The 12,113-nt window shown below is 41.6% G+C and overlaps 1 protein-coding gene across 1 annotated transcript; it reads left to right on the plus strand.

Annotated features, from left to right (window-relative positions):
* Positions 1–636: 636 nt before the first annotated feature.
* Positions 637–11,846, plus strand: card14 (caspase recruitment domain family, member 14). The gene is made up of 20 exons (XM_067498968.1): positions 637–1,024; positions 1,451–1,588; positions 1,672–1,997; positions 2,569–2,706; positions 2,825–2,944; positions 3,171–3,296; positions 4,011–4,160; positions 4,251–4,379; positions 4,817–4,917; positions 5,331–5,386; positions 5,578–5,629; positions 5,798–6,014; positions 6,094–6,220; positions 7,042–7,282; positions 7,427–7,490; positions 7,576–7,690; positions 7,797–7,961; positions 8,586–8,704; positions 8,950–9,065; positions 11,012–11,846. Exons 1-20 carry the CDS (start codon positions 808–810, stop codon positions 11,217–11,219), a joined length of 2,925 nt encoding a protein of 974 aa, XP_067355069.1. The 5' UTR covers positions 637–807; the 3' UTR covers positions 11,220–11,846.
* Positions 11,847–12,113: the final 267 nt, after the last annotated feature.

Here is a 12,113-nt window from a genome sequence, read left to right on the forward strand (position 1 = left end):
CAAGTTCCATTTGTTTCCATACATCCTTTAAGGTACAGGAAATTCTGATATACATGAGAAATCAATGGACTAAAATGGAGAGTATTTTCCAGGACTAACCACCCATGCAAAATACTCTTCTGGTTTTATTTTTTTCAGCTGAGGACTTTGCCCTTATACTGTTCAGTGTTTGCTTCTGTCACTGGTGTGGTATGTGTGTTTGCTTTGTTGTGATTGGAAATTATTAGGTGACTTCATGTGTTGTGTAATTTGTCTCGGTGTTAGGAGGCTTTGTTAATTTATGCCACAAGCTGTAGCTGGACTTCAGTCAACCAGAAAATCTGACTTCATTCAGGAGTAAAGTGAGGCCGAGGCCTTATGATGTGATTACATAGTGAACTAGCTGTTGAAGAAAAAACAAATGTTACAAAGCCACAAAGAAGCCAAATGGAAGAGATAATGTATGTGTGGCTCACATTAATAGTGGCTTGTGTGTGTGTGTGAGCCTGTTCGCACCATTACATAATTATGCCAACATTCTCTGCTACATCACAGAGGTCTTGTCTTACAGGTTTTCCTACACGCCCACACATAAACACACCCCCACAGACATACGCACACAAGCTTTAAGGGCGTGGAGAGATCCTGGCCATTTTATAGTGATGTTGTGCTTCTTCCAGTCAGTCTGTTGTTCTGTCTGCTTCCAGGAATGAGTCTGTGACAAGTGTCTTTTGCAGCTCTGAGTGTGTGCTCTATTTGCTCAAGCTGTGCCTATCGTCTCAGCACCAGCAGACAATCATCACTCTTTCAAACACACACCACACGTTAATGATGGCAGGGGAGTGTGTTCCAGAGGGTCAAGAACTGAAAGAGATGGGTGAGGAGGAACTGTGGGAGCTGATCAACGACAACCGCCACCGGATCTCTCTAGGGGTGCGACCATACATCCTAATCCCGTACCTGAGGCAGGCCAGGGTGCTCACTGAGATGGACGAAGATGAAATTATCTCTTGCCACAACCTCACCAACCGCTGCATGAGAACCAGTGAGATTTATGGCTTGACTTGTTTTTAAAGAAAGTTAACAGCCTGTGCATGGAGTTATGGAGTACTAGAGTCTACCTCACCTTGCAGAACTCTTTTTTTAGATGGTATTTTTACTGCACCTGATTTTGTTTACCTTGGCTGTTGAGACAGTCAGAGGAAATTCCAGCAAAACTCACATTACCATGATCAAATATTTAGAAGTAAAACCAACATGCTATGCCACCTGATAGTGTTTGAGAGTGTACTGATTTGCTCTAGTTGGTAACATTTTAACTTTTTGATGTAACTAATTATTGATTGACTTTTTCTGTGAAGAAGTGATGATGTTGTGCTTTTGTTGACAAGTTAAGACAAAACAAGATGGAATCTTCAAATGTTAGGGTTGGATTTAAAAATAGCTTTATACCCTTCTCTACTGTTTATAGGCTACATGTTGGATCTGCTGAGGACCCAGGGGAGGAATGGTGCTGTAGCCTTGCTAGACAGCCTCATGATCCACTACCCAACTCTGTACACCCAAGTTACTGGACGCAAACCCAGCATCGAGCCCTCAAGATTCAGTGGTCAGTGGCTACATACCTCCATTGTAATTTTAGTCGTTTTGCTTCATATGCTGTGTGTTTGACTAGTAATGCTCTCCTCACAGGCCTGGTTAAGTACTCAGAGCTGACAGAATATCTGGTCAGAGCTGTCACTGGGATGCAGAAGGAGCTCCAGGAGGCACGCTGTGAGGCTGGCAGAATGACTGCACGCTGCAGCTCTCTGGAGTCAGAGATTAGGCAGATAATGGAACAAGAAGAGAAGTCCAGAAGCCTTCAGGCTGAAAACGAACGCATGCGGAGACACTTGTGCTCTTTGCAACGGGAAGTCACTAAGCTCAAGGATGAGAAGTGTGACTTGTATGTGCGCTACACAGCAGCCATTGAGGAGAAATCGCCTATGAACAAGCGCCTCCATGACCTGAACCTGCAGGTGAGTGATTCTCTCTGGTGTCTCATTCTTAGCTTAGACAATTCAGAAGTAAACACATTTCTCCTTCCTGAAACACAAAGCTGTGATCTCAGGGGAAAGGATTATTGAGGTTAGCTTTAGAAAAGTGAAATCTTAGTAATGTAGCTCAATGTATGTTTATGTCCTGAGAGGTACTGGAACACACCCTGGTAAAGTAGTTATATAATGACTTTTGTGGCTATGGATGGACGTTGCCTGAGAAAATGAGAGAATAATATCACTCGAGTAACCTTGGAGATTAGTCTTTAGCAGAAAGCTTGTGTTACAAACTCGGGGTGGAGTTTGAATGACTAGGCATATGGAGACTAGCAAGAAATGCCAAATTTACAGTGCTTCACATTCCCTTACAGTACAGTATATCCTGTATAACTGCAAATAAAATACCTTGTTTTAATCAGGACTGTTGCTCAGACAATACAAACAATCTAAGGCTGGGTTCTGGTAAACACTGATGGGGTTTTAAACCATTCTTGACATAGAGAAAAATATTATATATTTATAATCAATAAATAATTGTCCTGTGTCATGGCAGGTGTATCAGCTGCAAACTGAGATGCTGAAAGCCCAGAAAGAAAGTGAGTCCCAGGTGCGGCGCTCACTCAGGCGTTCCTCGCTTAATGAAGTCAGTACTATGGGCTACGAGTTGGTGAGGGCAGAAAAACTGGACCCAGTAAGAACAATCATTTAATAATTCTGTTACTAACTGTGTGCAGTTGTGATAGTTTGTATTTCTAATCTAACAGTGGAAGAGTTTGGTCTATTTCTCATCTGCTGTCTTTCTTTGTCAGGCGCATCGGGACATCTTGGCCCAGGACCTGGCTGAGGCCATAGACAGCCAGGGGGAGCTTGCAGAGCAGCTCAGGTGTTATAGAGAGGAGAATGAACAGCTGTTAAGAGAGAAACAAGGGGTGTGTGTGTGTCTTTTGTTTTTTGTCTACATCTATCAGGAAGTGTCATGCAAAGTCAGGAAATATCTATAATGGAAAAAGCCATTTTGATTATTCCACTGTGGCACAGTACTGGACCATGATGTACAATACATGTATTTTGTATAAGTCTATATTTAGCAGTTTTTCCACGTGGAGCTTGATACGCCATTAACTATATTGAAATAATGTGTGTGTTTTGGTCCAGCTCTTGGATCAGAAGGAGTGCCTGAGTCTTCAGGTGCAGAAGTTAACTCTGGACTGCAACATGCACCAGCAGAAGAGCATCGTGATCCAGAACCAAATGAGAGAGCTGCAGACAGAGAGAGACCAGGTAAGGAACCAGAAAAGCCCCATCCCCCAAAATTTCCCATCTTTGCTAAGGATCAATTTAGTTTTCCAAAAGTGATTTCTGTTTTTAACTCATATTATGGCTAGTGTTTGTCACATCATTTTGTTAGTTCGTCCTGTTGAAATATTAAGCAGTCAGGTACTGACAACTGAATGACATTTCAGGCATAGGGTGAAATGTCACTGAGGCTTCTTCTCTAAAAAGAACGTAAAGGATCCACCCACACTCTTAACAACTCTCAGATAGCCCCAAGGAAGTCACGTAGTTTATGCACACAGGACAGTTATACTACTTCACAACTCCTGCGTGGTGTGCGGTGTCTGACAAGGGATATGCATGAATACAGCTGTGGATTGTCGTGTTGGCCACGTGTCATGACTCTCACTTCTAGCTTTGAAAAGTGCGTATCAACAGAACAACACATAACCTGCCTTGTGTTTTACCACATTCATCATGTTACAGTAAGAAAAGCATTTAGTCAACATTTCTCTATTCAAACGATGCCTAATTGACACATGTACATTGTCAATGACAAGTGGAATGTGGCACCACTTATTCATTGAGGTTCGTGGGATGTTGCAATTTATATAAGGTGTCAATCTGCACGACTAAGGCATAAGGTGTGTCTGTGTGCTGTCAATTATGAGTAATGTATATATTGTGTTGAGAAATTATGATGTTTTCCCATTTTTCTAGGCATACTTGTCCAGAGATGAGGCCCAGGCCATGATCGCCCGCATCCTGGCCGAGAAGGACACCTTAAGGTGCCAGCTGGTGGAGCTCCAGGAGAGGGTCTTTAGTCTGCAGGCCAACTACAGCCCCCGAGGGCAAAGACAGAGCTCTGATGTAATTACTCACTGGAACACACACATGTTGTAGACACGACACATAGAGAAATAATAGTGTAAACAATTTGCTCTTCGTTTTGTATCACAGGAGACAGATTCTAGCTGGAATAGCCCAATATTAAGCCCTGAAGAATCCAAAATATCAACTAGGAGCAGACTTCGACGCATGGATGCACTAAATCCGATGTCACTAAGTCCCTGCAATTCAGATGCATGTGTACGTGTTACATCAGCCACAATGATTTTATTACGGCTTGTTATGAACCTGCACTTCTTCTAGAATACCAGTGAAAATGTGTCCATGGACTAAAATAAGTGATAATAAGTAAAAGAAAATGACCAAGAACTAGTCCAGAAGTGCTGTCAGTACACGAGAACAATATCAATCTTCATATTTTAATGAAGATTAATATATTCACATAGATATATCTACATATCAATCTTCATATATGAAGAATGATATCACTATCATGCTTCTTAAGTAAAACATAATGGAAAAACATAATTTGAATGATACCCAATCCTACATTTTGTATCTGTTTTATCCATCAGCATATTATAATTAAAGTATTAAGTATTAAAAGCAGAATTTTTTAATACCTTACTGTGTGTGTGTGTGTGTGTGTGTGTGTGTGTGTGTGTGTGTGTGTGTAGAGTGAAGATTTTTCCACATGTAGTGTCCGATCCCAAAATGTAGAGCCCCCAAGCCTAGACTCTTTCCGCAGAAGGGAGGAAGACCTACATGAAGGCAGCAGGTTTGTGTCTGTGTGTGTGTGTGTGTGTGTGTGTGTGTGTGTGTGTGTGTGTATTATAAGGAGGTCTTTACTACATGTAACATGATTCCAATAAAGACACAACTGTGTGATAAGGTGTGTGTCGTATAACACAAATGTGTAAATGTCCTAGACAGTGGGGGGACTCCATAAATGCATTTATCGTTTTTTTTCCAAATTACACATTTCTTTTAGAAAGACTTGAGGGAGCTTGTGTGTTTTTATGTTCAAAGTGTTTAGTAAAGATAAGGCAGTAATTATTCCCACCCCCCCAAACCAGTTTCTGGTTGTAACACAGCGGATTATCTCAAACTTTGCTTAGACCCAGTGTTATTATTGTTTGTGTGCTCGTTTGAATATGTTCATGTTGCTGTTGTTTGTATTTACTCTTCTAGCTTTGAAACAGCAGAGACGGATCCTTTTGTGGACGACTTTGTGTTCCTCCCATGTGGTATGTGCTGAAAACACATGAAGTGTCTTTTTGTTTCCGTGTAAAAAGGGTAGTGGTGGTTTGCTGGTTTTTAGCAGGATTTTCATGGTGGAGCTTTGCCAAGGCCATAAAGTCACTCATTAACTCTGGCACATTATTTCCTGGGAAACAACCCTGATGCCAAATCCTTAAACAGTCTCTCTTTTGTTTAGTGGGACAGGAAGGCAAGCAGAAATCCTCGTGTAATGGCTCCAGGTCTGATCGGTGAGGAGGTCCACTGGAACAACATTCTTAAAAAAAATCAAGTTTTTAGATTACAAAACATTTTTGAGTAGTCAGAGCCCCAGGACAAGCATAACTAGCTTTGGTTAATATTCAATCATTCAATAATGTATGTTGAGCTTTTATATTCTTTGCCTCATGTCCCTCCAGCTTAGGAAGAACTTCAGTGCCTCCTTTCTTAATGCGTTCCCGACCAAAAGCCATTCGTGTCAACGGCCGTGTTCTCAGCATCTCCTTCCCGGGGGAGGCACTGCTCAGCCAGCTGGAGGTGGTGGGGGGAAATAAGACAGGAGTGTTTGTGCACAAGGTGACTGAAGGGAGCGCTGCTCATTCTGTTGGCATTAGCCCAGGGGCACAGATAGTGGAGGTGAGCGAGTGATAACTGTTATTCTTAATATTAAGCTGTTTATGACTGTGTTTCTAATCATCACCCTGTTTTTCTGCAGGTGAAATACGAGCAAAATCAGAGGGCTCTGAGAATGGTGCTGGAAGACTCCACCTTAGAGGAAGCTATGTGGGCTCTCAGCCAGGTCACAGGTCTCTGCCACCTCTCCCTGCGTCCCAAGCAAGATGGTATGTCCCATAACGTGCACATAAAGTCTCAGTTATTAGAAACTAATTTGTATCAGTTTTCTCAGTGTGCAAAATGTATTTACTACCACACCCCAGTTCAGTTTGTGCTCATGCCGTTATTACAACCCAAAGAAATCCCACACAGTAATTATGAAAAACAAAACCACAAAAAGAATGTCTATTTTTGTCTACACCATATACACACAGACACAGACCAAAAACTGACACGCAAGTTTCTTGAAGCCTCTTATTGTTAAAAATAATAACTTGTTCAGTTGCATGTGTTACCTGTGTCCATGTCTAGGAACCCAGTGTTCCAGAAGACCCTTGAATGTGCTGAGAGAAAATTAGCCTAAAAGTTCTATAACTTACTCCTCACTAATTGATTTGCATAAACATGGCAATGCAGCAGCACACAATACTTATTTGTACTTTTTCACATGTATTACAAACTCCGTCACTTGGTATATTGATAGAAATGTCCTCCATGAAGGGCTAAGATTCATTTCTTTACTATGCTCAAAGTAAATTATGGATGATCACACAATAAATACAATTAGTTGTAAGTTAGTTTAACCACTTATTAGAACTTTAATCAATAATACAGTGTATGCCGATCTAACAAGTTATGGGTGGTACTACTTCAGTTCATTCCAATAAGTTTTAAAAGCATCAAAGTGGACGAAGTCATACAGTTTCTTTTAGTGATTCGACAACTGACACCTGAGTATTATGTGAAAATCTTCCAAGATACAGATACATGTAAACTTTAAACACTACATGAACTACAGAGTAAATTGTCTCCCTCTGCCTGTTGTCAGAGTATGCAGTGCTGCTGAAGCACCTGCAGAACAATGACACATTATCAGGAGATTCCTTCTACGTACGTGTCAATATGTCTCTTACCGCTGGCCCCAATGGAACCCTGGCTGTGTCCTGCAATGACATCTTACATGTGACCAACACACGGGCGGCTGGCACCGAGGACTTGTGGTACGCTAGCCAGGTTCATCCCTGTCAGCTACTGGACCTCCAGAGTGGAACCGTACCTAACTATTACAGGTCGGTACACTGATGAGGAATATGCTGTAGACATGTGAGGCGCAGGATCAGTTCAGTGTTTGTCAGTCACCATAAAGTGGGTAGAGAGAAATTACAAATCGGTGCTTAAAACTGTACATTTTGAATCCGTTTCTGATGTTACAGGGCACAGCGGCTTCTGATTCGAGTCATTGAAGACATTAGCTTTGAATCAAAGAAGTCTCCTAAGGTAGGAAACACCTAATTACTGTACTAGCACCTTGTGATCTTATCCAGAAGTTCACTCTGTTAACTCATTCCTTCGTCCACACCAGGCTAATCGCTTGGTGGCCCAGAAAAAGCAGAAGGCAGTAAGGATTGTCAGCACTGGGCGCCAGGGCAGGAACCCACTGTGGGTCAGCGTGGAAGACGAAAAGAGCCCAGAGTCAGGTACAGTACCTGCAGCACTCACACAAGATCTTGCTTAACTCCTTTTTGGATCTGGAATGCGTTTAGAGGAAAGCATTTCTCTTTCTCACACTCATTTTCTACACAGGTGACACATCTGCACCCAGAAGTTTTGTAAGCCTCATGCCCTACACCCTGGTCACCCCGCACTACCCACCTGTCTGCAGACCCATTCTTGTGCTGCCCACTGTCCTGGGACGCACCCTGGACAAGAAGCTGGCAGGTTGGCAGGGCTTTCAGCTCTGTGAGCCTGGTGAGAAATTCTGTGTAGTTACAGTGTATTCTGAAATAAAACAGACACACTCTGTATGTGGGCTTTTAGCTTGAGTCAGTCAATTCCAATTTTACACAAACACATTTTCCTATTAAGTCTGTTTGACCTGACAGGTCACATGTTTTATTGGTGATTGCTTATGTATCTTATCCTTTAGTTCCGATTTTTGTCCGCGATGGAAGTTTGTTTTGCTGCCTTAATAAACAGAAAAGCTCATATGGTGCAGCTTAAAATATTTTATGGGTTTGTCTGTTGCTGTAAATAAGGAAGGAAGTCAGCTGTAGTAGCAGCTGTAAAGACAGTAAATGCTGCATTGATTAGGTCAAATAAAAGTTTAACGATCTTTGGGGGAAATTATCCTTTACAGTTACAGATCCATTACATACAGAACAAGCCCAGAGAAAAAATAGACTGGATATAGTGGAGAACATTTAATCGTGCATATTTCAGATAATACAACATAGAAGAAGTGATGCAGATATATGGGAGTCTTCTTTTCTAACCTTATCTTATGGGGTCATGTACAACATGTATTTTCTTCTTCCCTTTCCCCTTTTCTGTTTTCCTCTCCACTTCCCTTTGTTTCATTGTCCTGCTCTTTAGAGGTACTGAGCTCCTGTGAGCATGCAGCCCAGCTGCAGAGGTCTGAGATCCTGGAGGAATGTGAGCAGGGAACAAACTGCTGCTACACCCTACAAAGTGTGGAGAAAACCATGAAGAAGGTCAGAGCTCTCCACACAAACAACCTACTTTAAGTAAAATGTAAAAAAAACAACAGCCACACTAGATGTTCAGCTGGACCAGACTGGATGTAAAGTCAGAAGCTCCTCCCATAAAAATGTCTACAGTTGTTCGTGATTCCCAGAGAAATTTGTGTCATCGTTTACAGTTGACAGTTAAAATATATATCATTTAGCAAAGAAATTATGCTGGTTTAAAAATCCCTGTCCTCCTTCTCCTGCTGCAGGGGATTCACTGTGTGCTGCCACTAGGCCTGGACTGTGTGCGTCGTCTGCATCGAGCAGACATCTTCCCTATCATCATCTTCATCGGTCAGACTGCACGTAGCGTACGTAAACTGAGGTAAACTATTCTTTCTTCCGGCTTCTTTATACAAACAGAGAGAGATCACCTCATTACTCATGACTCAAAAACACATGAAACACAGGTCATTAAAAAGTGCCCTTCATGAGTCAGTAGTTTGTAGATCCACCTTTAGCAGAGATAACTTGTAGTAATTGTTTCCCGTATGACTTTATCTGTCTCTGACATCTTTGTGGAGGAATTTTGGCTCATTCTTTACAATATTGCTTTAGTTCATTGACGTTTTTAGTGCATTCACTTATGCGCAGCTTGAGGTTGAGGTCTGGACTTTAACTAGGACATTCCAAACGCTCAATTCTTTTATTGTTGAGCCATTCTGATGTAGATTTACTGCTGTGCCGCAGATCATGTCCCGTTGCATGACTCAATTTTGACCCAACTTTACCTGCCACATCTCATTTATGCCCAGAATAATCTGGTATAGAGAGAAATCCATGGTTAACTCTGTAACTACAAGGTCCTGTGTGCTGATGCCACAGGACCTGCTGTGCTTGGCAACAGGTATGAGGTGTTTCTGATTAATGCTGTATTAGGCTTCGGCCAAGCATAGTCCTGGCCATCAAGGCCAAACAATTCCTCTTTTGTCTTACATGTCCAAAGGACATGTTGCAGAAGTCTTGTCTTCTTTCTCTTCTTTCCTTTTGGCTGTTCCCTTTCAGGGGTCGCCACAGCACCATTGCCTCCATCTAATGATATCCCTTTCTTCGGCCAACAGTAGCCCAATTTCCACCGGAACCCTGTAGGTCAATAGCACCAGTGCCTCGTTGTTAACCTGGGCTGCGACCGATCCCGTATAGAAGTCAGATTCGGTGTGGAAGTCATGACTTGCATGTTTAATTTGGTTTTTTGTTGGATACCCTTTCTGACACAACCCTCTGCATTTATCCAGACTTGGGACTTAGTTGTTCTGTCTTCTTCTAGATGTGCTGTCATAGAATTTAACATTTACAATGCTCTATGATTCCTGTAGTGTTACAGAAAACAGGAGATTGTCCAAGTCACATGATTTCTTACGTTTCTTACACTGCTTGATTTCAGCGAGGCGTGGTGTCTGGTCAGAGCATGAAAAGAGCATCACATGGCATCACGGTGTTTTATTTACGGCACATCAGGGAAAAAAAGAAGAATCAACAGGCCCATTCGCCCACACAGACAATCTGATGTTCTGTCCACACGGGGGCTCACTCAGTCATTACTTTGGAGCAGGGGGCTCATAGGATATACTCTGGGTCATCTCCAGAACACCTGACTCGGACATCTGCAGTTCCTCTCATTATTGTCTAAAGAGCTTCAGGGTCAAGGTACATGTGTGAACTTAGGTGTGGCCTTGTTGTAAACTGCTGACCTTTTCAGGGCCTTCCCTGTTTCTTGTGCAAGGACAGCTGGCTATGTTAGACTTAACTTTACATTAACATTAATTGACAAATGGATAATGGAAAATGGACGTTTTTGTGGTAACCGCGCATCTACCAGAGAAACCAGGGTTTAAATTTCATTCTAAGCCGTACTTCAACCCCCAGAAAGCACCTGTTTAGCAGGTAGTACTTTCTAAGAGTTGAGGGACTTTCAGGTGAGGCCTGCAGTGCTGAATGTAGCCGACTGACCAAACGACATAAAGCATTTCACACTCACAGCATTTTTAAAACCCAGCTACATAAGTTGGTTGTTTAGTCTTTCTTGCTACAATAAAGCAGCACTATACTAACAAAACTACTCTATACTATAGCTTTATGCAATTTTTGAAAGTTTTAACTACAAATATCTTTTCCTGGACTGAGGATATGACGTGAAAATCTGTAATGTTTTGTTTTTTTCTTTAATCTGTAATCATTCCCTCATATAGATTGATTTCTCAATCGGGACAAAAAACATCAAATTGCATCCAAACAAGATGTTTATTTCTTCCACCCCTTTTGTACTTGCAGGTCAAAACTGCAACGTAACAGCCAGTGGGAGGAGCAGCTGCTGGCGTGTTCCAGGAGCGAGGAGCCGCTTCTGGACAAGCTGCCGTGTTTGTATCACAACGTGGCTCCAGACTCATGGTGCGACCAGACCTCCCTGCTGACCAGCCTGCGCACTATTATCTGGGAGGAGCAAAGGAAAATCGTCTGGGTGGAGCCTGACCTGTGGTGACAGGAAGAATAGAAAAGAATATTAAAAACACAGATAATGTACACAAAAAGAATAATAGTATCTACAAGGGTTTTTTTTTTTGGTACTGAGAATGTATTTATACCATAAGCTTTACAAGAAGTATCTTTGTAAACGTGAGTATGTATCTATGATACTGTTTAACCTGTAAGCTGTGATATTTACTTTACCTACTTTGTGTTGCCTCCCTTTTTGAGGCTTTTGTCTCAAACTGAAAGACGTGTGTGGTGTCTCCTGAAAGCGTTCACGAATCACACATACGGCACAGTACTGTAATGACTTGTAGGTTCTGCATCTCTACTGTATGTTGTGGATCATTTCCCACCATGAGGAATCTTCTTTTAGTGTCTCACTCCCCTCTCGTCTTCACTCTGTCCTTTTCATTGTCCCCATTTTGTTCCACAGATTGTGTTTTGTATTTCAGTGTCCCCAGTATTATCCCCCTTTCAGGTCTGAAGCTGTTCATTTTCATACACTGTACTGTTTTTCGGGTCATTTTATCCATGTTAGTGTCTGTGTTTAGATGTAGAAGTGACATCATACTGTACATGAACCCATTGGAATTAGTGTTTTTTGTGAATGTAAATACATGGGTTTTATGAATTTTAAGTTAATGAGAAATGTTTTTAGAGTTTATAGGTAAATTCATCTAAATCTTTTTAAGATTAAGAAAGGTACTGGTTTTAGTTTACTCAACTCATTTTAACACCATCCTTTAACTTAACATTAGAAAAACACTGGACTAGCCATCATGCAAGTAACAATCAGTGTTTCAATTTAAAGCTACTATTTTTTTACTATTTAATTTTTTTATACATTTCTTTTACTAGAAATATCCTCCAAAATGTTTCCTAATATGGGGACATTTGTCAGACT

The sequence above is a fragment of the Channa argus genome, chromosome 3 (genome assembly GCF_033026475.1).
Source record: "Channa argus isolate prfri chromosome 3, Channa argus male v1.0, whole genome shotgun sequence".
In the NCBI taxonomy this organism is placed as follows: domain Eukaryota; kingdom Metazoa; phylum Chordata; class Actinopteri; order Anabantiformes; family Channidae; genus Channa; species Channa argus.

Bases quoted from the DNA above. Each gene is read 5' to 3' on its own strand.
- card14 (XM_067498968.1), top strand. From the start codon at position 808: ATGATGGCAGGGGAGTGTGTTCCAGAGGGTCAAGAACTGAAAGAGATG. The intron at 5,387-5,577 runs GTATGTGCTGAA...TCTTTTGTTTAG, and splicing joins CTTTGTGTTCCTCCCATGTG to TGGGACAGGAAGGCAAGCAG. The intron at 6,015-6,093 runs GTGAGCGAGTGA...GTTTTTCTGCAG, and splicing joins CAGGGGCACAGATAGTGGAG to GTGAAATACGAGCAAAATCA.